Raw genomic sequence first — 26,703 nt, 5'->3', positions numbered from 1 at the left:
ATTCTCCTGGGTATATATCTAGAAGAATTTTGAGGTCATATGGTAACTCTATGTTTAAAATTTTAAGGAACTCTGAAACTTTTTGTACAGCAGTTGCATCTTTTTACATTTTTACCAGAAATATATGAGAGTTTCAATTTCTCCACATCCTCATCAACACTATTGTCTGTCTCTTTTATTGCAGCCATTCTAGTGGATGTGAAGTGTTACCATCATTTTGATTTGTATTTCCAAACGATGTTAAGCATCTTTTTATATGCTTATTGGCCATTTGAATATCTTCTTTGGAGAAATGTGTATTCAAATTTTTTGCCGAATTTTTAATTGTCTTTTTATTGTTGAGTTGTAAGAGTTCTTTATATATTCTGGATACTCGACTCTTGTCAGATATATGAGTTGCAAATATTTTCTCCCATTTTGTGGGTTTTTTTTTTCACTTTTTAAAGAACGTCGTTTGAAGCACAGAAGTTTTTTTTTTTTTGTTTGTTTGTTTGTTTTTTTTTTTTTCTGGGACGGAGTCCTGCTCTGTTGCCAAGGCTAGAGTGCAGTGGCGTGATCTTGGCTCACTGCAACCTCCACCTCCTGGGTTCATGCCATTCTCCTGCCTCAGCCTCCTGAGTACCTGGGAGTACAGGCACCCGCCACCATGCCCGGCTAATTTTTTGTATTAGTAGAGGCAGTGTTTCACCATGTTAGCCAGGATGGTCTCAATCTCCTGACCTCATGATCCGCCTGCCTCAGCCTCTCAAAATGCTGGGATTACAGGCATGAGCCACCACACCCGGCCAAAGCACAAAAGTTTTTAATGATGAAGATCAATTTGCCTTTTTTTTTTGAGACAGGGTCTTGTTCTGTTGCCCAGGCTGGAGTGCAGTAGCATGATCCTGACTCACTGCAACCTCCATCTCCTGGGCTCAACCAATCCTCCCACCTCAGCCTCCCAAGTAGCTGGGACTACAGGTGCACACCACCATGCCCAATTAATTTTTGTATTTTTTTAGTAGAGACAGAATTTTGCCATGTTGCCCAGGCTGGTCTTGAACTCCTGGGCTCAAGCAATCCACCCACCCTGTCTCCCAAAGTGCTGGGATTACAGGTGTGAGCCACTGTGTCCAGTCAATTTTTGTCTATTTTTTATTTGGTTGAGTGCACTTTAGGTGTTACATTCCCAAGTATTTTATTTTTTTAGATGCTATTATAAATGAAATTTTTTTTTAATTTTTATTTTCAGATTGTTCATTGCTGGAGTATGGAATTAATTGATTTTTGTATATAATCGTTCATCCTGCAACTTTGCTGCATCCATTTATTACCTCTAATAGTTGTGTGTGTGTGTGTGTGTGTGTGTGTGTATTCCTTGGGGTTTTCCTTATACAAAATTATGTCGTCTCCAAATAGAGATCATTTTACTTCTTCCTTTCTAATCTGGATGACTTTTATTCCTTTTGCTTGCCAAATTGCTCTGGCTAGAACCTCCCACACAATGTTGAATAGATGTGGAAAGAGTGAACATCCTTATCTTTTTCCTAATCTTTTGGGGAAAGAATCCAGTCTTTTACCACTATGTATGATGCTTTCCACTGAGGAAGTTCTCTTATATTACTAATTTGTTGAGTGTTTTTTTAATCATAAATGGGTATTGGATTCTGTCAAATGATTTGTCTGCATTTATTGAGATGATCATGTGTATTTTCTATCCTTTGTTCTGTTAATATAGTCTATATGTTAGTTATTAAGGCTGCCATAACAAACTACCACATATGGGTATTTGGTATTTATTTTCCCACAATTCTGGAGGTTATAAGTCTGAGATCAAGTTGTGGGCAGGATTAGTTTCTCCTGAGGCCTCTCTCCTTGGCTTGTAGATGGCTGTCTTCTCCCTGTGTCTTCATATGGTCTTCCTTCTGTGAGTGTCTGTGTCTTAGTCTCCTCTTACAAGGACACCAGTTGTATTAGTCCATTTTCATGCTGCTAATAAAGACATACCAAAATTGGGTAATTTATAAATAAAAAGAGGTTTAATGGACTCACAGTTCCACATGGCTTGGGAGGCCTCAAATCATGGTGGAAGGTGAAAGATGAGCAAAGTCGTGTCTTACATGGTGGCAGGCAAGAGAGTGTGTGCAGGGGAACTACCTTTTATAAAACCATCAGATCTCATGAGACTTATCACTATAATGAGAACAGCACAAGAAAAACCAGCCCCCATGATTCAACTACCTCTACTGGGTCCCTCTCACAACAAGTGGGGATTATGGGAGCTACAATTCAAAATGAGATATGGGTGGGGACACAGCCAAACTATATCACCAGTCGTATTAGATTAGGGCCCAACCTAATGATTATAATTACTTATTTGACACTATCTTCAAAAACAGTCACAATCTGAGGTACTAGGGGTTAGGGCTCAACATGTGAATTGGAAGAGGGTCACAATTCAGCTCATAATGGTGTATTACACTTATTGATTTGTATATGCCGAACCAACCTTGCATTCCTGAGATAAATCCCAATTGAGAATGGGACTTATTATCCTTTTTATATTGCTGGATTTGGTTTGCTAGTATTTTGTCAAGGATTTTAGCAGATGGCCAGCATTATTATCTTTTTATTCTTACCATTCAACACGCTTTTACATGTGCTATGTCATTTACCCTTAAACAGAATTCCGTGAGGTAGGCAGTATGTTTACCACAGCAAACTGAGGCTCAGGAAAGTTTATTTTCCCCTAATTATAAACTTGCAGTAGTATATAGTATAAATTGGAATTAAAACTACAGATGGCGAGAACATTTAGGGAGATGAAAGAAAGCAGGATTTGGTGAGAACAAAGAGAAACTTTGTATGGATGGAAGTTTACAGAATCAATTTGAATAGCATCAGTGATCTCAATGATGTAAGAACTGAGGTCATCTGCTGATGTGCAAAATAAGAGTAAATAGATTCGTGGTTTCAATTCATGCATGTAATTAAACCAAATAGGAGTGACAATTCTCATTAATTTTGAGAACATGATTTAACCAGATTAACTGGTGGGAGAATGAGCCAAAATTTTAATAATAGGGATTGGACTATATCAGTAACAGTAAACCTCAGCTTACAGATTTCTTCTTTCTTGGAAAGTTTGTTTCCCAGTTGATTTCCAGTTTGCACACTCTTCTCTAAGCTTTGGGGGAGCTGTACCATGACTGTTCAGTCAGGAAATGCTGAATTAAAATTGAATCTCTGGTCCCAACAGATTGTGTGACTCTGAAAGCCATTTAATTTCTTCATGGCTTTACTCCCTTATCAAATGAGAGAATTAAGTTAGATGATTAGCTCCCAGCTTTATGACTCTATTCATTTAGTGAATAAGCAGACTGGTGATTCAGTAGACTGGAAATTTTCAGACAGCAACAATTAAGAATTTACTAAGGGTAGACTAAGGAATTACTAAAGAGCAATGAAGCCATCTTGAGGGTAGAGAACAGTTAACTCAGGATAGCCAGTGAAAGTGAGAAACAGTAAACAGATTAGGGTGGAGATCCAGGAGGGCTACCTAGAGTTGGGGATTGACATGAGGCATATTACATAAGGCTACTGAAATCTAGGTGGTCAATTGGTTAAAATTTATCTTAAGTAAAAGTAACTAAAAATAATTAAAAAGCCAGATTAGAGAGTCCAGGCTGGGGGCAAGAGATAGATGAAACTTGTACCTTTAACTATTTTTACATTAGGATCATAATGTTATTTATCTGAGTTCACTGGACAATGCACTGAAGAGCAAGGACCTTACCCGTAAGTCCCTTCAGTAAAGTTCCTGAAGGAGTCCTGGCCCTGGTCCCTTACATCATTTACAGGTCATGTTTAATTTGTTTGAACTGTCACATGACACTTCATCATAGGAGGCAATGTTCTGATAATCAAGACGTCTGTTTTTCCTTTTCATTTAATTTTTAAACTATTTTTATTCTCTTTCACTCAAATGAAATGCATTATTTTTTAAAAAGCTAAATATTTAGATACATAACGAAGATAGTTACAGTCCCTAAAATTCTTCCTGTTAAGTTTGGTGATGATTCATTCCTCCAAGTTACTTTTCTTTGCTTACTAACATATTACTTACAAAAATTGAATCATAAACACTGTTTTTCAAACTGCCTTCCCTCCCCCACCAACAAACCAGCATAGATCTGCTTTATTCATTTTGACAACCACAGAGGATTCCATTGTATCATGATATATCATATTTATACAGCTTCTATTGATAGACATTTGCCTTGCTTCCAATTTTTTTTCTATTTTTTTTATTGTAAATAATGCTGTAGTGAAAATTCTTGTGCATATCTTGCATATTTGGATAAATGGTTTGTAAGTAATACATTCTTTTTTTCTTATTTTTTTCCTTTTCCCGTCTTTCTTCTGTGAAAATAAATATTCCTAAAACTCTACTTGCTTTCAATAAAAAAGTAAACAAGTGTGAATTTTAAAAGTGAAACTGTTGAGTCAGAGTCTTTTAGCAGATATTCCTAAATTATCCTCGGAAAACATTGAACTAATTTATAATCCCATCATTGTATGAGGGTAGCTGTTTCCTCAGTCTCTTGCTGTCACTGTCTTTTTTTGTTTTGTTTTGCTTTTTTTAAATCTAAAATTTAAAAAGTAGAGTTAGCAAATAAAAATATAGTATGTTTAGTTAAATTTGAATTTCAGATAAAAAATGATACTCTATCTCAAGCTAGGCATGGTGGCTCATGCCTGTAATCACAGCATTTTGGGAGGCCAAGGTGGGCCGATTGCTTGAGCCCAGGAGTTCAAGACTAGCCTGGGCAATAATATGGCAAAATTCTACAAAATATACAAAAATTAGCTGGGCATGGTGGTGAAGGTCAAGGCTGCAGTGCTCCAGCTTGGGCAACAGAGTGAGACTCTGCCACAAACAAACAAAGAAACAAACAAACAAACACACTATCTCCATCTTCCAGATGGCCTGTTTCTGGTCTCTCTGTTGGTATCATCAGTGGTGTCTTCTCTGTTATCAATTTATCTGTACCATTTATCTCATCCTACATGGATGAGAAATATTTGCTATTTAAATATGCATATTCTTAAGATTAGTGAGACGAAGCATAAAATTGGTTATTTTTATGTCCTCTTCAGTGAACTACCTGTCCAAGTCTTTTGCTCCTTTTGCCAGTGGTTCATTTGTTTTCCTTAATGATTCATAATAATTCTTTTAATCTTAAAGCTTTAGACACATATATGTCCCACTTTTCCTTTAGGCTATTTTTATTTTTTGTCTCCATCTAGAAGCGTTGCATTTTATGTAATACAATTTGTGCAGTTGTGCCACTATGCCATTTCTCAAATCGCCTGGATGCCTTGTACAAATGCAAATTCCTGGGCCCCATTCTAGACCTAATCAAATGTCTTTACTATTGTACTCTGAAATATTAAGAAGCTCCCTAAGGGGTTTTCTTTCTCCTTTCCTAACTGCCCCCTTTATTTTTTCCTCCCTCCTATCCATTCTTCCAAACTTCTATTACATTCAGTGATCAGTACTGAAGAATTTGCTAGAATTGTTAAAATAAAACATACAAGTAAACATGCTAACCATGCAATTGGAAGCTACTGTCATCTTGTGAGACAGTGTGCTGATCCAGTAAGATCAAGATAAGATTGACTTATTCTTCATCAGTTGACTTCAGGGAGAAAAAATGATTTTCTCTGACATTATTAAAAACCTTTTTATGGAAAATCTCAAGCACACACGAGTTCAGAAAACAATAAATTCCCATGTACCTATTATCAAGCTTTAATAATTAGCAACAGCCAATCTTGTTTCATCTGTATTTCCTATTCCCCCACCATCCCCTTTCCCCAGATTTAGCAACTCTCAAGAGATTCCTAAACTCATTCAAATTTGAGATCCAAAACTTTATGATTTCTGGGTTTTGCATTGTACTTTCCAACTCCAAGAAAATAATATTTTATTTCTTTTCTTTATCAATTGTTGGCAGGGGCTGGGTTAAGGGGAAGCAATTTACTCTTATTTTTTTCCTAGCTGGTACTTGTATGATCTCATTTTCTTTCTTTTTTTAAAAGAGACAAGGTCTTGCTCTGTCACCAGGCTGCAGTGCAGTGGCCCACACATAGCTCACTGCAGTCTCAAACTCTTGGGCTCAAGCAATCCTCCTGCCTCAGCCTCCTGAGCAGCTAGGACTACAGGAGAACTACTCCACACTTGGCCAATTTTTCTGTTGTTTGTGTTTTTTGTTTGTTAGGTTGGTTTTTTTTTGTAGAGACCAGGTCTCACTATGTGACCTAGGCTAGTTTCAAACTCCTGGCCTCAAGAGCTCCTCAGCCCCACAAAGTGTTGGGACTACAGGTGTGAGCCATCATGCCCAGTCATTTTCTTTGGTTTTGATCTCAAGAGTTTGAAATCTATTATTAAAAAACAAAACAAAACAAAACTGAAGACATTAGGGGTAATGTTAAGGAACAGGTACCTGAAATGTTTTCTAAAGAGATTTCAAATATCTATGCTTTAGTATTCCATCCAACAGAATTAACACTAGAATTTTCTTACATGTTATTAACGGCTAGCAAGATTTTTATCTACGGTGTTTTGCATTTATGCTACCTGATGTTCGTATTTGATATGGTATTAAGTTACTACAATTAGTTAAAGGAAGGAGGTTTGAGAAGTATTTAGGCATGAGCAACAGACAATTAAAAATGCTAACACTTTGAACATGAGAATTAAGTATTAATGAGACAGAAAAGCCCATAGCAGATTACTCATCTGAGTCACTGCTGGTTGACTCAACACCAAGCTATAGTTCCTTAATCTCCTATCTGTAAAATATGAATAACATCACCAACCACCTACATTGGTTAGAAAAAATGAGACTAATACTTTGATCTTCTTTCAAGAAGTGAGCTGCCTAATTAGCTGAGTTTCTTTAATTCTTCTTATTGTCTAGATGAATAAATTATCCCTTGGGAAATACTCTCTTTCCACTTATAAAAGAATGGGAAAATCTATCATATGGAGATACCACATTTAAAAAATGCATTCATTAGTTGATGGACATTTTGAATTGTTTCCTTTTTGGCAGTCATGCATGATGCTATGAACACTGATGTAGAAGTTTTTGTGTGAACATGTTTTCATTTCTCTTGGGTATATATCTAGGAGTGGAATTGTTGTGTCATTGGATAACTATGCTTAACTTTTTGAAGAATTGCCAAGCTGTTTTCCAAAGTGGCTGAACCATTTTACATTCCCACCAGCAATATATGAGGGTTCCAATTTTTCCATATCCTCACCAACTTTTTTGGGTATTTTGTTTAAAATTATAGCCACAATGGTGGATGTGAAGTGGTATCTCATTGTGGTTATAATTCACATTTTCCTAATGATGAATGATGCTGAGCATCTCCTCATATGCTTATTGACCATTTTGATACCTTCTTTGGAGAAATCTCTGTTCAAATCCTTTGCCCATTAAAAAAATTTTTATCGAGTTATAGGAGTTCTTTGCAATGTCACAGTGAAATCCTACCAAGATTAAAGCCAACAAAGAAACACGAGCGAATAGAGAGTAAGATTGAGCCATGACCACATATTTTGAACCCTTGTATGCATGCATGAAGTCAGACCTACCTACACGGACTTTAGTTTTATGAACCAATACATTCTTGGGGAGCTGACTAGAATAATGATTGCCTGTGCCAACTCCTCAAGTAGAATGGGGCTTTTCCCTCATGTCATTTTCCTGATCTATCCCCAGGCCCTATGCTATACTTGGGGAATCTTATCATGATGAGCCTGGCAGGTAGGCATGGGGATAAAAGGTGCGGAGAAAATGAATGATGCCTGGCACAATTAAAAGTACCACCATCAAGCCCCAGAGGGCTCTGGCCGAAATTTCAGACCACAGAGGCCTTTGTACATCCTCCATAATAATTGCAAAAGTCACAACTTTAAAAAATAAAGCCACAAAGTAAAAAGTAACCAATCCATCAGGGCAGACAGATAAAAAAGTATTTTTTTTCCTAGGTTGCCAAGATGGTTCAGCCAACATACCTTTAAAGATTAGGTATTAATGAATGTTAAACGTAGATGAATCCAAAAGTAGAGGACTTGCTGTGTGGATTTGAACAGAAGAGGCTAAAGAGGAGAAGGTAGGAGTAGTGCATGAAGCTAATGCACAGCTGCAGCTGCTTCCCATATGTCTCTACAAAAGATTTATTTATTTATTTTTTTTGAGATGAAGTCTCATTCTGCTGCCCAGGCTGGAGTGCAGTGGCGTGATCTCAGCTCATTGCAACCTCTGCCTCCTGGGTTCAAGCAATTCTCCTGCCTCAGCCTCCCAAGTAGCTGGGATTACAGGCATGTGCCACCATGCCCGGCTAATTTTTGTGTTTTTAGTAGAGATGGGGTTTTACCATGTTGGCCAGGCCAGTCTCAAACTCCTGACCTCAGGTGATCCACCTGCCTCGGACTCCCAAAGTGCTGGTATTACAGGCGTAAGCCACCATGCCTGGCCCCTAAGAATTAATATATTTGTATGTGAAGAATAATGACACTGTGATATAGGCAGAACAAAACTTAAAATATAATCTTTGCCATCAAAGAGCTTCTATATGCGACAATGAGTGCCAATAAGAGATGTGACGTCACAATACTATAAAGATACTTTAATTGTATTGAGGGAGTTCCAGAAAGTCTTCAAAGAGGAAGAAACACATCAGGAAGGAGAAATAGGATCTGTAAACTACATTTATTGAATACTTACTGGACACATCATATACAAAAAAGATAGGATGGGGGCAGGTAAGAACTTGAAGAAATTAAATATACACATTAAGTTTCTTCACTAATTCTAGCCACTAAAGAAGTACAAAATTTGTACAAGTAATACTTTATAATGAAATTTTGATGCCTGTCAAAAGGGTAATAAGCTATACATATACTACAATAAACATTTTTAAAAACTGTGCTTAATATCATAGAATTTTCTTAAAATGGGTTGGTAAAATACCTATATAGCATCCATTCTTACACGCATATTTTCCATTAAAGATTGCTTAAATAGTACAAATTCCTATTGCTAAGAAATTCATGGTCAACAGCTATATATGAAGTTCCTCTAAGAAACATCATAGCATTTGCAGTAAGTCCATTTCTCCAGTGAAGCCCACCTTATTTTCAGTTTAGCTTACTACCAAGTTCTCATGAGAACTGTTTATATGTCTTTTGCTTGGTCATCTTCTTCAAGTTTTCTGATTTCATTTTTTAAACAATTTATAGTTTCACGACTTGCTTTTAATCTCTCCTTAAGCTCTGCAATCTCAAAGCTTGTTTTTTTCTTAGCAGCTTCTAATTTTTCTCTGGTTTTTACTTCAAGCTCTGCAACTAAAGAAAACAAAGACTTTTACTAAAGTATTTTTCTCACATGTTTAAGATATATGACAGGGTAATAAATATGGCATTTCCTGACAACAATGTTTCCATGATGAAATGTGGATAACTCAAGAATTACAACATTAAACATGGGTACAGGTTGGGGGAGTGGAAGAATGTCTGAATTCCCAAGAGAGGATCTAAGATGTTTCCTACAACTAAAAATGAAATTCTGGTCACCAACTCACAGTTAAAATTTTAAGACATAATGTCCTCTTTTCCATACACATATTAAGATTGAAATAAGGGGGCACACAAACCCAAGATACATCAGCTAATGAGTGGTGACTGGGCGCAGTGGCTTATGTCCATAATCCCAGCACTTTGGGAGGCTAAGGCAGGTGGATCACTTGAGGCCAGGAGTTCGAGACCAACCTGGCCAACATAGCAAAACCTCTTCTCTACCAAAAATACAAAATTAGCAGGGTGTGGTGGTGCACACCTGTAATCCCAGCTACTCTAGTGGCTGAGGCATGAGAATCACTTGAACTTGGGAGGCAGAGGTTGCAGTGAGCTGAGATGATGCTAGTGCACTCCAGCCTGGGTGACAGAGTGAGACTCTGTCTTAAGGGGTCGGGGGGAGAAGAAGCGTTAACTACAAGTATTCTTAAATTTATATACAGGTGAAACTTTTTTTTTTTTTTTGAGATGGAGTCTCGCTCTTGTCGCCCAGGCTGGAAAGCAGTGGCACGATCTCAGCTCACTGCAACCTCTGCCTCCCAGGTTCAAGCAATTCTCCTGCCTCAACCTCCTGAGTAGCTGGGACTACAGGTGCATGCTGTCATGCCCGGATAATTTTTTGTATTTTAGTAGAGACGGGGTTTCACCATGTTGCCCAGGCTGACTGTGAACTCCTGAGCTCAGGCAATCCGCCCTCCTTAGCCTCCCAAAGTGCGGGGATTACAGGCGTGAGCCACCGCGCCCGGCCCAGGTGAAACTTATAAACAAAATCACACTATCAAAACAAGCCAATATCTTTTTTTTTCAAATAGGTAGCAATAACTGCTAAAATTTGAATCCCAGCTCTGCCACTTACTAGCTGTGACACTGTAAGCTATTTCACCTATGTTCCTCACTTATGAAACAGAAATGATAATGGCAAATACTTCATAATATTATTTGTTGGGAAACTTTTGAGACAGGATCTTACTCTGTCACCCAGGCTGGAGTGCAGTGGTGTGATCTTGGCTCACTGCAAACTCTGACTCCGAGTTCAAGTGATCATCCCACCTCAGCCTCCCAAGCAGCTGGGATTACAGGTGTGAGCCACCACACCTAGCCTGTTGAGAAGACTTAATGAATTAATTTATGTAAAGTACCCAGAATACTGCCTGGTACAGAAAAAGCCCTATCAACTATTGTTATGAGAAAAGAGAAATATTAAGTGGTATCTGAAACTATCTATCCATAACAAAGTACTAAAGAAACGTTACTGCACAACAGGACACATCTATTTAAATATGCCACTTGGATATGTAGCATGATGTTTTACAAAGAAAAATATCTGCTTGTGTCTAACATTTCCATCTTGTGGACATTTTTGGTAACTGCTGCTCACTATTAAAGTACACTTCTACTTACTTTCACTAATAAAAGATGGTCACTAATTGGAAGCCAGATGGTTTGGTGGGAAAAAACCCAACTATGGAATCAGAAAAGATCAGAGTTCAAATAAACCCTTGCTTCCTTATTAGCCGAATGCTGACATTTCTAAGGCTCCATCAATCTCTTTGTCTGTACAATACAGTTAAAACTAGGTATTTCTCAGAGGTTTTATGAGGATTACATGAAGTAATTATATGTAAAGCATCTAGCACATAAAAAACATGCAATACATGGTGAAACCCTGTCTCTACTAAAAATACAAAAAATTAGCTGGGCATGGTGGCGAGCGCCTGTAGTCCCAGCTACTCGGGAGGCTGAGGTGGGAGAATGGCGTGAATGAAGGAGGCGGAGCTTGCAGTGAGCCAAGATTGTGCCACTGCACTCCATCCAGCCTGGGTGACAGAGCGAGACTCTGCCTCAAAAAAAACAAAAAAAACAAAAAAAAAATATTAATGAGTTCTTTCCTTATTTTGCTCATTGCTGGTGACTTGCTTTTTGTGATTGCCAAAACAATTCATATTTTACTTTGTAATTTTCATTCTTTTAAAAATTATTTTTATACATAGGTAGTACACACAAGATTACAAATTAAAAGATTAAAGAGTAGACAGTGAAAAAATATGCCCTTCTACTACACTTGTTTCCCAGCCTGCCACAACCAATCAGTGCTTCTTCCCAGAGATAATCACTGTTGTGTTCTCTGAATCTTCCCAGAAATAGTCTGCTGATATACAAAGCATATACCCAAGTGCAGTTTCTTCTTCTTCCCAACACAAGTGGTATCATTCTATACACATTGTTTTGCACCTTGCTGTTTCACTTAACATTATATCTGGAAGCTCATCCTATAACACAGAGCTGTCTCATTCTTTTTAATGACTACAGAGGACCTAATTGAATGGATATACAAAATTCATTTAGTCTGCCCCCTATTGATATACACTCAAGAGTATCTCCATTTTTTTCTTTTACAAACAATGCAATAATGTGTATGCTGTGAACAATCATTTTAGTATATTTATAGGATAAATTCCCGGAAATGGAATTGTTACAGAATATGTATGTACTTGCAATTCTGGAAGAACGTCAAGCAACTCAAAAGGATCTACCAATTTATACTCCCATTAGCATTGTGTCTGTTTCCCTACTGCATCAACTTTTTGGTCTTACCTAACCTGAAAGGTTAAAAACAGTATTTCAATGTAATTCGAATTCATCTTATTACTATTGGGGCCGACTCATCTTTTTCATAATGTTTGAGACATTTCTCCCTTTCTACAAATGATCTGTTTTCCTTTTGCTCATTTTCCTATTGGGTTATTGGCCTTTCTTATTGATTTGTAGGAGCTACATAGAGCTTCATACAGTAGTCCCCCCCATCCATGGTTTCATTTTCCATGCTTACAGTTAGCCACTGTCAATAGCGGTCTGAAAACAGGTGAGTAAAAAGTAGAATAAGATTTTTCTGGGGGGTGGGGTGGGGGGAAGAGCACACATTTACATAACTTTTATTAGAATTCATTGTTATAATTGTTCTATCTTATTAATTATTGTTGTTAATCTTTTATTGTGCCTAATTTATAAATTAAACTTTATCATAAGTATATATGTATAGGAAAAAACAGTATATAGGGCTTGGTACTATCTGTAGTTTCAGGCATCCACTGGGGTTCTTGGAATGTGTCCTCTCCAGATAAAGGGGGAATACTATATGTTAAGAAACTAGTCATTTGTGACATGAGTACATTTTTCTATGGCTTGTCAGTCTTTAGACTTTGTTCCCAGTGCTTTTTACTATGCAGAAATTTGTATTCCCCTATACCCTCTCTCCCCACATCAATTTAAAAAACACACTGAATGATATGTGCTTTGTTAGATGCTGGGGTACAGAGGCAGGAAACAGGTAAGAAAAAATGCACTAATGTTATGAGGTAATCATAGGGAATGACAAGAGTAGACTGGATTCAAATCAAGTAGAAAGGGTGAGTTTTATGAAGGAGGGCTTCTTGGTAGTAGTAACATCTAAACTGAATTTTAAACAATGAGAAAGGAGTTAGGTAAATGAAGTGGGCATACAGGCCCAGGAGGCAGCATAAAAACAAGGAGTCCTGTATAGCTGTAAGCGGTAGTTTTAAAACTAGCCAGGGAGACCTGATTAACTCAATTGTCAGAAGGACAGCATTCACTGTAGATATAACATAGATTGACGTTGTTTGATTCATGATACTTTTATTTTTGACAACTTGTATGACGCGAAGGGCACTAGATGTTTGGAAGAAGACATGAGTTAATTAGCAATGAGATCCTGGGGGAAAACATTTTAAAACTTCTTTTAGCTTGTTCCAGTGTTCTGCTTCCTATGTGTTAAATGCTTATACAAAAAAAGAAAAGTTTCTGTTTTTAATTTCCCAATGAAGTCTCAATTTCGAGAAAACAAATCCAAAGAATTACTACGTTTATAAAGTCAGTTCAACATACTGGTTAGGAGACAGACTATCAGGCTTTTTACAACTTATTAGTTAAGTGGACAGATTTTGGGTTTAAAATGCAGGCTCTCCTGGGTAATTTTGGGCAAGTTATCAAATCTTTCTAGAGTCTTTATCTACAAAATGGTGCTAATCATAGTATCTTCCTCCTAGGGTTATTTAGAGTATTCAATAAGTTAAGAAATGGAAAGTGCTTGTCAGGTACATAGTAAGCTCTCAGTAAGTGTTCACTATCATTTTTACTATTTCTTGAAGAAGCAACTAAAAAGCTAGATCATTAGTGCTTAAATAAACTTCCAATATACTCCATAATAAATATTCTCTCTATAAAAATACTATTAAATTTTTGGAGCCTAAGTTCTGAGGACTGCCAGGGATCAAGTTCTGATTCTACTACTAACTAGCTGTGTGACTCTGGGCAAGTTTCTTAACCTCCTTACACCTCGGTTTCCTTTTCTAAATATTACCTAATAAAGTTGTTATAAAATTAAGTGAGTTTGTACATGTACAGACTCAGAAGAGTACAAATAGTAAGCACTGAATAAGTCTGGCATTTTATTATTACTAAATATTGACTATCATATGCCCTCAAATTATTAAAACTATACATACATTTTTTAGACCTTTGATTAATATTCCCAGATAGCTTTCCTAAAGAGCTAAATTTATACTCACAAAACAATTCATGAGAATGCAAAGTTTACTATATTCTTAATCAGTACAACTATTTAAAATTCCTGGCTGGCATGGTGATTCATGCCTGTAATACCAGTACTTTGGGAGTCTGAGGTGGGAGAAACCTACCTCTACAAAAAAAAAAAAAAAAAAAAAAAAATTAGCCAGACATGGTGGCACATACCTGTAGTCCTAGCTACTGTCAGGGGGCCAAGGCAGGAGGATTATGTGAGCCCACAAGTTTGAGGCTGCAGTGAGCTATGATCATGCCACTGTAACCCAGCCTGAGTGACAGAGTGATACCCTGTCTCTAGGGGAAAAAAAAAATGCTTTTGCTAATTTAATAGGACAAATATAGTCATTCACTGCTATTTGGTTTGCATTTTTAAAATTATTAGCAGGGCCAAATATTTTATCATTTTATTTACTGGTGATCTCTTATTCTATCTGTCTGTCCATATCTTCTGCCCATTTATCTACTGAGGTTTAACATGTTTTTCTATTTATCAATTTTAGCATTTAAAAAACATTAATTCTTTGCCATATTTTCTGCAAACTTTTCTTCTTTGCCTTTTTTGAAATGCAGAAATTAAATATATTTAATAAAGTCTATCCTTATTTTAATGTGATTTTTCCTAACACTTTAAATTTAGAAAGTCCTTCCTAGCCAGGATAGCCAGTAATCTAATTTTTCAAAAAACAGGCTGACTGATTTTCAAAAAAAACATTTAAATATCTTTAACTAAACTGGAATTTGTTTTGGTAAGTACTATGAAGTGATGATCAAAATTAAGTTTTCTTCCCAAAAGCTTACCAATTATGCCAACACCATTTATAGAATTAGACTTTTCTTCCTTATTGATTTGGTACTGTTAAGAAAATGAACTAAAGATCACACAGAAAACGTAATTTATTGATAAAAACTTCCCAAGGTTATACAGCTCCATACATAAGATTTAACACATCGAAACAGATTTATAGCCTTTTCACAAAACACATTATTTATACCTACTTGTTATACATAAATAAATGATGATAGTTTTGTCAAAAACAGAAAAATGTGAGCACTTGAATTTTAAAAGAGAACTTTCTGCCATGAATGGGCACATTTCATGGTATGAGAGAAAGAAGAGAGTGATCACTAATGAAGCACCGTAGTGCTTTTTACCTTTTCAAAGTGATCATATACTTAACTGTTTTATGTTCATAACATTTTTGCAGATAAAGAAATTAAAGCATACAAATTTTCAATGACTAAGTCACAAAATTATAATTAGTACCCAGATCTTTTAAGTCCTAATCAAGTGTTTTATGAAAATATAAACAAAACACTTCTATAACCACTAATTGTTAAACAGCAATTCCCTCCCCACTTCATTACCATCCCTCTACCTCTTCTTTTATTAGATCATTCCCTTTCAGCCTACAGATATACTAGTTTATTTCCCCCTGAAAACAACACCCTCTTGACCCCGTATTTTGCTTCTGCTACTGCTTCAAAGACTACTGCTCCCCTTTACAGCCAGGCTTCTAGACAGAGTTGTCTACAGTGTCTGTCTCCAATTTATCTTATGTTCTCTTATCCACTTCAATTGATCTTCTGACCTTACTGTTCTCCTTACACTGCTCCTGTTAAAGTCATCAAGGAGCTCCATCTTACTCTATCCAATTACTGGGCCCTCATCTTACTTGACCTATCAGCAGTATTAGACACTCTCTAGTTCCTGATACACTTTTTTCACTTGGCTGTGAGGACATTACATGCACCTAGTTTTTCTCCCTCCATATTTGCTGTTTGTTCTTCATTCCCTTTGCTGGTTATCTCCTCAATCTTTAAATTTTGGAGTGCCCACGTCTCTCAGTCTTTGGACCTCTTTTCTATCTTCACTTACTCCTTTGATGATACCATTTGGTCTCATAATTTATAATTGTATTAACTTTCAAATTTATGTCTCCAGCCTAGATCTCTCTTCTCTCTGAATGCCAGGGTGCAACATCCTTCTCAACATCTCAGCTTACATGTCTTACAGACATCCCACACCCATCATGTCCAAATTTGCCCTTTTTTTTTTTTTTTGAGACAGAATCTTGTTGTATTGCTCAGTCTGGCGTGCAGTCGCATGATAACAGCTCATTAAAGCCTTGCCCTCCTGGGCTCAAGTAATCCCCCCACCTCAGCCTCCCAAGTAGCTGGTACTACAGGAATGTGCCACCACACCCAGAAAATTAAAAAAATTTTTTTGTACAGATGGGGTCTCGCTACATTGCTCAGGCTAGTCTTGAAGTCCTGGGCTCAGGCAATCCTCCCATGCTGGCCCCCCAAAAGTGCTGTGATTATAGGCATGAGCCATCACACCTGGCCAGCCAAGGCTGTACTCTGAATTGCAAAAATCCTGTTCCTCCGAGACTTCCCACCTGTGTAAAAAGCAATGACTTTTTTGGAGTTCCTCAGGCCCCAAACCATGTAAGTCATCCTTTGCTTTTCTTTCTCCAATACCTCATTATTCAAAGCATCAGCAAATCCTACTGTACCTATTTTCGAAACAGGTCCAAAATCTAATGTCTTCTCCCATTGCTATTACTCTGGTCCAAGCCACCATTCTACCAAATCTGAATTACTGGGACAGCCTCCACACACAGGAAAGAGTAAAGGGGACTTTGTCTTAAGCTTTGGTACCAACTCCCCAATTCCACACCTTGGCCCTTGGATGGCATCTCTGGACCTACCTAGGCCAGAGAGGAGCCCATTGCCCTGAAGGGAAAGTCCCAGGCCTGGCAGTATTCAACACAAGCTGACTGAAGAGCCCTTGGGCCTTAAGTAAATATTGGTGGTACCCTGACAGAACTCCTTGTGGGCCTGTGGTAGTGGTGGACACAGGGAAAGAATCATCTGCCTGGAAAAAGGGGAGGGAAGAATGGGAAGGACGCTGTCTTGTAGCTTGGGTGCCAGCTCGGCCACAGTAAAACAGAGCACCAGGACTATTCCTAAGGTTTCCAACTCCAGGCCCTGGCTCCTGGACAGAATCTCTGGACCTACCCGCGGCCCAGGGAAACTCAGTGCCCTTAAGGGATGGACACAAGCTAATCAAATTAATGATTTAAGACAGTCTGTTATTTGGCTTGGAGATTGGGTGGTGAGTCTCGAACATCGCATGCAAATGCAGTGCAACTGGAATACTTTGGATTTCCGTATCAGCCCATATTCCTATAATGAGACTGATCATTCATGGGAAATGGTCAAAGGACACCTTCTGGGTAGGGAAGATAATTTATCATTGGACATAACTAAATTAAAGAAACAAATTTTTGAAGCCTCTCAAGCTCACTTATCCATTGTGCCTGCAGCTGAGGCGTTAGATCAGGTGGCAGAAAATCTTTATAGATTAAACCCCACGACTTGGATTAAGTCTATTGGGGGCTCCACTGTAGTAAATTTTGGAATTATGTTTCTCTGTTTAATCGGTTTGTTTTCAGTGTGCCGGACCAGTCAAAGAATCCTGCGTCAAAATCAAGAGAACGAACAAGCCTTCATCACCATGGCACATTTATATAAAAAGAAAGGGAGAGATGTTGCGGGAAGTCAGGAACCCCGAACGGAGGGACTGGCTGAAGCCATGGCAGAAGAACATAAATTGTGAAGATTTCATGGACATTTATTAGTTCCCCAAATGAATACTTTTATAATTTCTTACGCCTGTCTTTACTACAATCTCTGAACATAAATTGTGAAGATTTCATGGACACTTATCACTTCCCCAATCAATACCCTTGTGATTTCCTATGCCTGTCTTTACTTCAATCTCTTAGTCCCGTCATCTTCGTAAGCTGAGGAAGATGTACGTCGCCTCAGGACCCTGTGATGATTGCATTAACTGCACAAATTGTTTGTAGAGCATGTGTGTTTGAACAATATGAAATCTGGGCACCTTGAAAAAAGAACATGGTAACAGCAACGTTCAAGGAACAAGAAAGATAACCTTAAACTCTGACTGCCGGTGAGCTGGGCAGAACAGAGCCATATTTCTCTTCTTTCAAAAGCAAATGGCAGAAATATCGCTGAGTTCTTTTTCTCAGCAAGGAACATCCCTGAGAAAGAATGCGTCCCTGAGGGTAGGCCTCTGAAATGGCCGCTTCAGGGGTGGCTGTCTTTTACGGTCGCAGCTGTAGGGACGAAATAAGCCCCAGTCCCCCATAGCACTCCCAGGCTTATTAGGACGAGGAAATTCCTGCCTAATAAATTTTGGTCAGACCAGTTGCCTGCTCTCAAACCCTGTCTCCTGATAAGATGTTATCAATGACAATGTGTGCCCAAAATTTCATTAGCAATTTTAATTTTGCCCCGGTCCTGTGATCTCACCCTGCCTCCATTTGCCTTGTGATATCTTATTACCTTGTGAAGTATGTGATCTCTGTGACCCACACCCTATTCATACACTCCCTCCCCTTTTGAAAATCACTAATAAAAACTTGCTGGTTTTGCAGCTTGTGGGGCATCACGGAACCTGCTGACATGTGATGTCTCCCCTGGACACCCAGCTTTAAAATTTCTCTCTTTAGTACTCTGTCCCTTTATTTCTCAGACTGGCTGACACTTAGGGAAAATAGAAAAGAACCTACGTGAAATATTGGGGGTGAATTTTGCCCGATATCTGGCTGAATTTCCCCCGATACTGGCTGACTTCATCACCTGCTGATTATAGAGCCTTAGGGCCTCACGCAAACATAAGTGGCAGCCAGGCAGCGGTTACAGTGGGCCTTGGGCAAGACCCAGTGCTGTGCTGGCTTCAAGCCTGACCTAAGGCAGTCCCAGTGGTGGTGGCCAAAGGGGTGCTTGTGTCATCCCTCCTCAGGTGCAGGCAGTTCAGCACAGAAACAGAAACTCTGTTTGTTTGGGAGAAAGTAAGGGATGAGAACAAGAGTCTCTGTCTGCTAATCCAGAGGATTCTTCTGGATCTTATCCAAGACCACCAAAGTGGCACCCTACAAATCTGCAAGAACCACAGCATTACTGGGCCTTGGGGTATCCCCTAATGCAGATATGGCTGCAGTGACCAAAAATTTAGATCACAACACCTAAGTTCCTTCAAATACCTGAAAAGCCTGCCCAAGGACAGGTACAAACAAGCCTAGATTACAAAGACTACAACAAAAACCTAACTCTGCAATGCTCAGACATTGATGAGTATCAACAAGTATCAAGACCATCCAGGAAAACATGACCTCACCAAGCGAGCTAAATAAGGCATCAGTGACCAATCTCTAACAGACGGAGATATGTGACCTTTCAGAAAGATAACTCAAAATAGCTGTTTTGAGGAAACTCAAAAGAAATTCAAGATAACACAGATAAAGAATTTAGAATCCTATCACATAAATTTAATAAATAAATGGAAATCAAAAGAATCCAGCAGAAATTCTGGAGTTGAAAACACCACCAACATACAGAAGAATGCATCAGTCACTTAATAGCAGAACTGATCAAGCAGAACAAAGAATTAGTGGGCTTGAAGACAGGCTATTTGCAAATTCATAGTGAAAGGAGACAAGACAAAATGAAGCACATCTACAAGTTCTAGAAAATAACCTAGAAAAGGAGAAATCCAGGCCAGGTGCAGCAGCTCACACCTATGATCCCAGCACTTTGGGAGGCCAAGGAGGGAGGACTGCTTGAGCCCAAGAGTTTGAGACTAGCCTGGGCAACATGGCAAAACCCCAACTCCACCAAAAAAAAAAAAAAAATTAGCTGGGCATAGTGGTGGCATGTGCCTGTGGGTCCCAGCTACTCAGGAGGCTGAGGTGAGAGGATTGCTTGAACCCGGGAGGTGGAGGTTGCAGCGAGCCAAGATCATGCCACTGCACTCCAGCCTGGGCGACAAAGTCAGGACCTGTCTCAAAATAAAAAGGCAGGGTGGGGGTAGAATCTAAGAGTTACTGACCTTAATTAAAGAGGAGATAGAGATAGGAGTAGAAAGTTTATTCAAAGGGATAATAATAGAGAACTTCCAAAACTCAGGGAAAAATATCAATATTCAAGTACAAGGTTATAGAACACCAAGGATATCTAACACAAAGAAGACTACCTCAAGGCAGTTTATAATCAAACTCATAAATCTCAAGGATAAAGAAAGCATCCTAAAAACAAGAGAAAATAAACACAAAAACAAGTAACATACAATGGAGCTCTAATACATCTGGTAGTGGACTTTTCAGTGGAAACTTTATAGGCCAGTAGAAAGTGGCATGACATTTAAAGTGCTGAAGGGAAAAAAAGCCTTTTGTCCTAGAATAGTACATCGGTGAAAATAGCCTTCGAACATGGAGAAATACTTTCCCAAATAAAAGCTGAGAGATTTCATCAACACCAGAGCTGCCCTACAAGAAATGCTGAAGAGTTCTTCAATCTGAAAGAAAAGCATGTTAATAAGTAATGTGAAATCATCTGAAGATACAAAACTCACTGGCAAGTAAACAGAAAAACAAAGAATATTATTACACTGTAATTGCAGTTTGTAAACTACACAAGTCTTAGGTAGAAATATGAAAAGATGAACTGATCAAAAATAATAACTACAATTTTTCAAGACATAGATAGCAATAAGATATAAATAGAAACAACAAAAAATTAAAAGTGGGGAGATAAAGTTAAAATATAGTGTTTATTGCTTTCTTTTTGCTTGCTTGTGTATGCAATCAGTGTTAAGCGGTCATCAGTTTAAAACAACAACGGGTTATAGGATATTATTTGCAAGCTTCATGGTAAGCTCAAACCTAGAAACATAAAAGAGAAACACAAAAGATAAAAAGAAATTAAAATATACCACCAGAGAAAATCACCTTCACTAAAAGGAAAACAGGAAGGAAGGAAAGAAGAAAGAGAAGACCATCAAACAATCAGAAAAATAAAATGGTGCAAGTCCTTACTTATCAATACTAATGAATGTAAATATCAATATCAATGAATGTAACTGGACTAAAGTCTCCAATCAAAAGACATAGAGTGGCTGAATGGATGAAAAAACAAGAACCAATGATGTACTGCCTCCAAGAAACACACTTCACCTATAAAGACACATGTAGACTGAAAATAAAGGGATGGAAAAAGATATTGCATGCAAATTAAAAAAAAAAGATATTGCATGCAAAATCAAAAAAGAGCAGGAATAGCAGTACTGACATCAGACAAAACAGATTGCAAAACAAAAACTATAAAAAGAGACAGGATCATTACATAATGATAAAGCAGTCAATTCAGCAAGAGGATATAACAATTGTAAACATATATGCACCCAACAGTGGAGCAGTCAGATACATAAAGCAAATATTATTAGAGTTTAAGAGAGACAGACCCCAATACAACAATACCTGGCATCTTCAACATCCAACTTTCAGCACTGAACAGATCATCCAGACAGAAAATCAACAAAAAATACCATTGGACTTAATCTGCAAAATAGGCCAAATGGACCTAATAGGTATTTATGGAACATTTCATCAAATGGCTACAGAATACACATTCTTCTCCTGACCTCATGGATCATTCTCAAGGATAAAGACCATATGTTAGGCCACAAAACAAGTCATAAAACTTTTTTTTAAAAAAACAAGTAATGTGAAGTATCTTCTCTGACTACAATGGAATAAAATTAGAAATCAATAACAAGAGGAATTCTGGAAACTATACAAACACATGGAATTTAAACAATATGCTTCTGAATGACCAGTGGGTCAATGAAGAGATTAAGAATTGAAAAATTGGATCAGGTGCAGAGGCTCACGCCTGTAATCCCAGCAATTTGGGAGGCTGAGATGGGAGGATCACTTGAGGGCAAGAGTTCAAGACCAGCCTGGTAAACATAGCGAGATCCCCAGCTCCAAAAAAGTTAGAAAGAAAGAAAGGAGGGAAGGAGGGAAGGAAGGAGGGAAGGAAGGAAGGAAGGAAGGAAGGAAGGAAGGAAGGAAGGAAGGAAGGAAGCTGAAAAATTTATTGAAACAGATAATGGAAACACAACACAGCAAAAGCAGTACTCAGAGGGAAATGTGTAGCTTTAAATGTCTGTATCAAAATAGAGAAAAAACTTCAAATAAAATATCTAATGATGTATTGTAAAAAACGAGAAAAGCAAGAGTAAACCAAACCCAAAGTTAGTAGAAGAAAAAAGATCAGAGTAAAAATAAATAAAATTGAAATGAAGAAAAAAATACGAGATCAATGAAACAAGAAGTTGGTTTTCTGAAAAGATAAATAAAACTGACAAATCTTTAGCCAGATTAAGAAAAAAGAGAAACCTCAAAACAAAGGATGAAAAAGGAGACATTAAAACTGATAGTGCAGAAATTCAAAGGATCTTTAGTGGCCACTATGAGCAATTATATGCCAATAAATTGGAAAATCTAGAAGAAATGGATAAATTCCTAGACACATACAACCTACCAAGATTGAATCATGAAGAAATCCAAAAGCTGAACAGACCAGTAACAAGCAACAAGATTGAAGCTGTAGTAAAAAGTCTCCCAGCAAAGAAAAGCCCAGGACCCAATGGCTTCACTGTTGAATTTTACCAAACATTTGAAGAAAAACTAATACCAAACCTGCTCAAACTATTCCAAAAAATTGAGAAAATAATACTTCCAAACTCATTCTATGAGGCCAGTATTACCCAGACACCAAAACCAAAGGCACATCAAAAAAAGAAAACCACAGGCCAATATCCCTGATGAACACTGATGCAAAAATCCATAACAAAACACTAGCAAAAAGAATTCAACAACACCTTAAAAAGATCATTCATCATGACCAAGTGGGATTTATCCCAGGGATGTAAGTATCGTTCAATATAAGCAAATCAATGTGATACATCATATCGACAGAATGATGGACAAAAACCATATGATCATTTCAATTGATGTTGAAAAAAGATCTGATAAAATTCAGCAAAAGTCAAATTAGCCTTGTTTGTAGATGATATTATCATTATTTATTTATTTATTTATTTTGAAACAGAGTCTCACTCTGTTGCCTAGGCTGGAGCACAGTGGCACAATCTTGGCTCATTGCAACCTCCGCCTCCCAGGTTCAAGCAATTCTTCTGCCTCTGCCACCCAAGTAGCTGGGATTACAGGCACATGCCACCACGCTCGGCTAATTTTTGTAGTTTTAGTAGAGACAGGGTTTCGCCGTGTTGGCCAGGCTGGTATTGAACTCCTGACCTCAGGTGATCCGTCTGCCTTGGCCTCCCAAAATGCTGGGATTACAGGCGTGAGCCACCACGCCCAGCCTGCAGATGATATTATATTTGGAAAAACCTAAAGGCTCCACCGAAAAAGCTATTAAGAGTTGATAAACAAATTCAGTAAAGCTGCAGGATACAAAATCAACATACAAAAAAATCAGTAGCATCTTTATATGCCAACAGTGAACAATCTGAAAAAGAAATCAAGAAAGTAATCTCATTTACCACAGCTACAAATTAAATAACTAGGAATTAACCAAAGAAGTGAAAGATATGTACAATGAGAAATATAAAACAGTAATGAAAGAAATGGAAGAGAACACACAGAAAAGGAAAGATATTCCATGTTCATGAACTGGAACATCAATATTGTTAAAATGCCCATACTTCCCAAAGCAATCTACAGATTCACTGCAATCCCTATCAAAATACAAATGACATTCTTCACAGAAATAGAAAAAAAAAAAACTAAAACCTAAAATTTATGTGGAACCACAAAAGATCCAGAATAGCCAAAGTTATCCTCAGCAAAAAGAACAAAACTGGAGGAATCACCTGACTTCAAATTATACTATAGAGCTATAATAACCACAACAGCATGGTACTTGCAGAAAAAGAGACACATAAACCAATGGAACAGACTAGAGAACCCAGAAACAAATCCACACACTTACAGGGAACTCATTTTTTTTTTTTTTTTTTTTTTTTTTGAGACGGAGTCTCGCTGTCGCACAGGCTGGAGTACAGTGGCGCGATCTCGGCTCACTGCAAGCTCCATCCCCTGGGGTTCATGCCATTCTCCTGCCTCAGCCTCCACAGTAGCTGGGACTACGCCCGCCACCTCGCCCGGCTAATTTTTTTGTACTTTTAGTAGAGACAGGGTTTCACCGTGTTAGCCAGGATGGTCTCGATCTCCTGACCTCGTGATCCGCCCGCCTCGGCCTCCCAAAGTGCTGGGATTACAGGCATGAGCCACCGCGCCCGGCCGGGAACTCATTTTTGACAAAGGTGCCAAGAACATATACTTGAGGAAAAAACGGTCTCTTCAATAAATAGTGCCAGGAAATCTGGATATCTATATGCAGAAGAATGAAACTAGACTCCTATCTCTCACCATATACAAAAATCAAAAATCAAATTAAAATGGATTAAAGACTTAAATCTAGGATCTCAAACTATTAAACTACTAAAAGAACACATTGGGGAAACTCTCTAGGACATTGGACTGGGCAAGATTTCTTGTGTAATACCCTATAAACACAGGCAACCAAGGCAAAAATGGATTAACGGGATCACATCAAGTTAAAAAACTTCTGTGCCACAAAGGAAACAATTAACAAAGTGAAGAGACAACACACAGAATGGGAGAAAATATCTGCAAACTACCCATCTGTCAAAGAATTAATAATCAGAATATATAAGGAGCTCAAACAACCCCTTAAGAATCTGATTTTAAAATGGGCAAAAGATCTGAATAGACATTTATCAAAAGATGACATACAAATGGCAAACAGGTATATGAAAAGGTGCTCAACATCACTGATCATCAGAAAAATGCAAATTAAAACTACAGTGAGATGTCATCTCATGCCTGTTAAAATGGCTTTTATCGAAAAGACAGGCAATAACAAATGCAGGCAAGGATGCAGAGAAAAGGGAACCCTTATATACTATTGGTGGGAATGTAAATTAGTAAAACCACTATGGCCAACAGTTTGGAGATTCCTCAAAAAACTAAAAATAGAGCTATATGATCCAGCAATCCCACTGCTAGGTATATATCCAAAAGAAAATAAGTCAGTATATCAAAAAGATATCTGCACTTCCATGTTTATGTTATTGCAGTACTATTCACAATAGCCAAGATTTGAAAGCAACCCAAGTGTCCATCGACAGATGAATGGATAAAGAAAACATGGTACATATACACAACAGAGTACTATTCAGCCATAAAAAAGGAATGAAATCCTGTCTCAACAACATGGATGGAACTGAAGGTCATTATGTTAAGTGAAGTAAGCCAGGCACAGAAAGATAAACATCATATATTCTCACTTATTTGTGAGAGCTAAAAATTAAAACAACTAGGCTGGGCATAGTGGCTCATGCCTGTAATCCTAGCACTTTGGGAGGCCAAGATGGGTGGATTACCTGAGGTCAGGAGTTCGAGACCAGCTTGGCCAACATGGTGAAATCCTATCTCTACTAAAAATATAAAAAAAATTAGCCAGGTGTGGTGGTACACACCTGTAATCCCAGCTATTCAGGAGGCTGAGGGAGGAGAATCACTTGAGCTTGGGAGACAGAGGTTGCAGTGAGCTGAGATCATGCCACTGCCCTCCAGCCAGGCCAATAGAGCAAGGCTCTGTCTCAAAAAAAAAAAAAAAACTGAACTCATGAGATAGAGAAAACAGAGTAGAATGACGGTTACCAGAGGGTAGGAAGCGTAGTGGGTAGGTGGGTGAAGGATGGTTATTGGTACAAAAAATAGAATGAATAAATTAAGTATTTGATAGCACAACAGGGTGACTATACTCAGTAATAATGTAATTGTACATTTAAAAATAACTAAAAGAGTATATTTGGATTATTTGTAACAAAAAGGGTAAATGCTTTAGGTGATGGATATCTCATTTCCTGGATGTAATTTTTAGACATCGTATGCCTGTATCAAAATATCCCATGAACCCAGTAAATATATATACCTACTACATACCCACAAAATTAAACATTTTAAAGAAGTTAAATCTGATGTCATTCCTTTGCTCAAAACTCACAAATGACTTCACATCTCAGTTTAATAATCTGAAGTCCTCATAGTTACCCACAAGTCCCTATATGACCTAGTCCCCTATTAACTTCTCTGATCTCATGTCCCACTCCTCGTCCTCTTGTTCACTCTACTCTAGCCACATGGGACTTCTTGCTGTTTTTCAGCCATGCACTTACCTGAGGGCCTCTGTCCTCACTGCTCCCTCTACATATAATATCCTTCCCTTAGATCACTCCTTTACCCCGTTAGGTCTCCAAATGCTCAGAAAGCATTTCCTGACTGATATTTTGATATCAGTATCTAAAACTCCAACCATCTCCTCCCACCAAAGATGCTCCCTGCGCCACTTTGTTTGTCTCTATAGCACTTAATCACTACCTTATACTTCCTTGTTCTGTTTATTTAATACCTGTTTTCCTCCCACTAGAATGTAGGGCCCATGAAGATAGGGCTTTTTGTCTGATTCAGGCACTGCTCTAACCT

The 26,703-nt window shown here is 38.0% G+C and overlaps 1 protein-coding gene across 2 annotated transcripts in view; it reads right to left on the bottom strand.

Moving 5' to 3' along the window:
* Positions 1-8,749: 8,749 nt before the first annotated feature.
* The window catches only part of YEATS4 (YEATS domain containing 4), a 29,985-nt gene continuing 12,031 nt past the window's right edge, over positions 8,750-26,703 (bottom strand). For both annotated transcript variants that reach the window (XM_055237000.2, XM_055236999.2), the window contains one exon: positions 8,750-9,403. In XM_055237000.2, the coding sequence (XP_055092975.1) occupies positions 9,234-9,403 (170 nt within the window). In that variant the 3' untranslated portion in view covers positions 8,750-9,233. The remainder of the gene's footprint in view (positions 9,404-26,703) is intronic.

This window comes from Symphalangus syndactylus, chromosome 13 (genome assembly GCF_028878055.3).
Source record: "Symphalangus syndactylus isolate Jambi chromosome 13, NHGRI_mSymSyn1-v2.1_pri, whole genome shotgun sequence".
In the NCBI taxonomy this organism is placed as follows: Eukaryota; Metazoa; Chordata; class Mammalia; order Primates; family Hylobatidae; genus Symphalangus; species Symphalangus syndactylus.
Note: the sequence above shows the minus strand (reverse complement) of the source record. Positions and strands in the feature narration are given on the sequence as shown.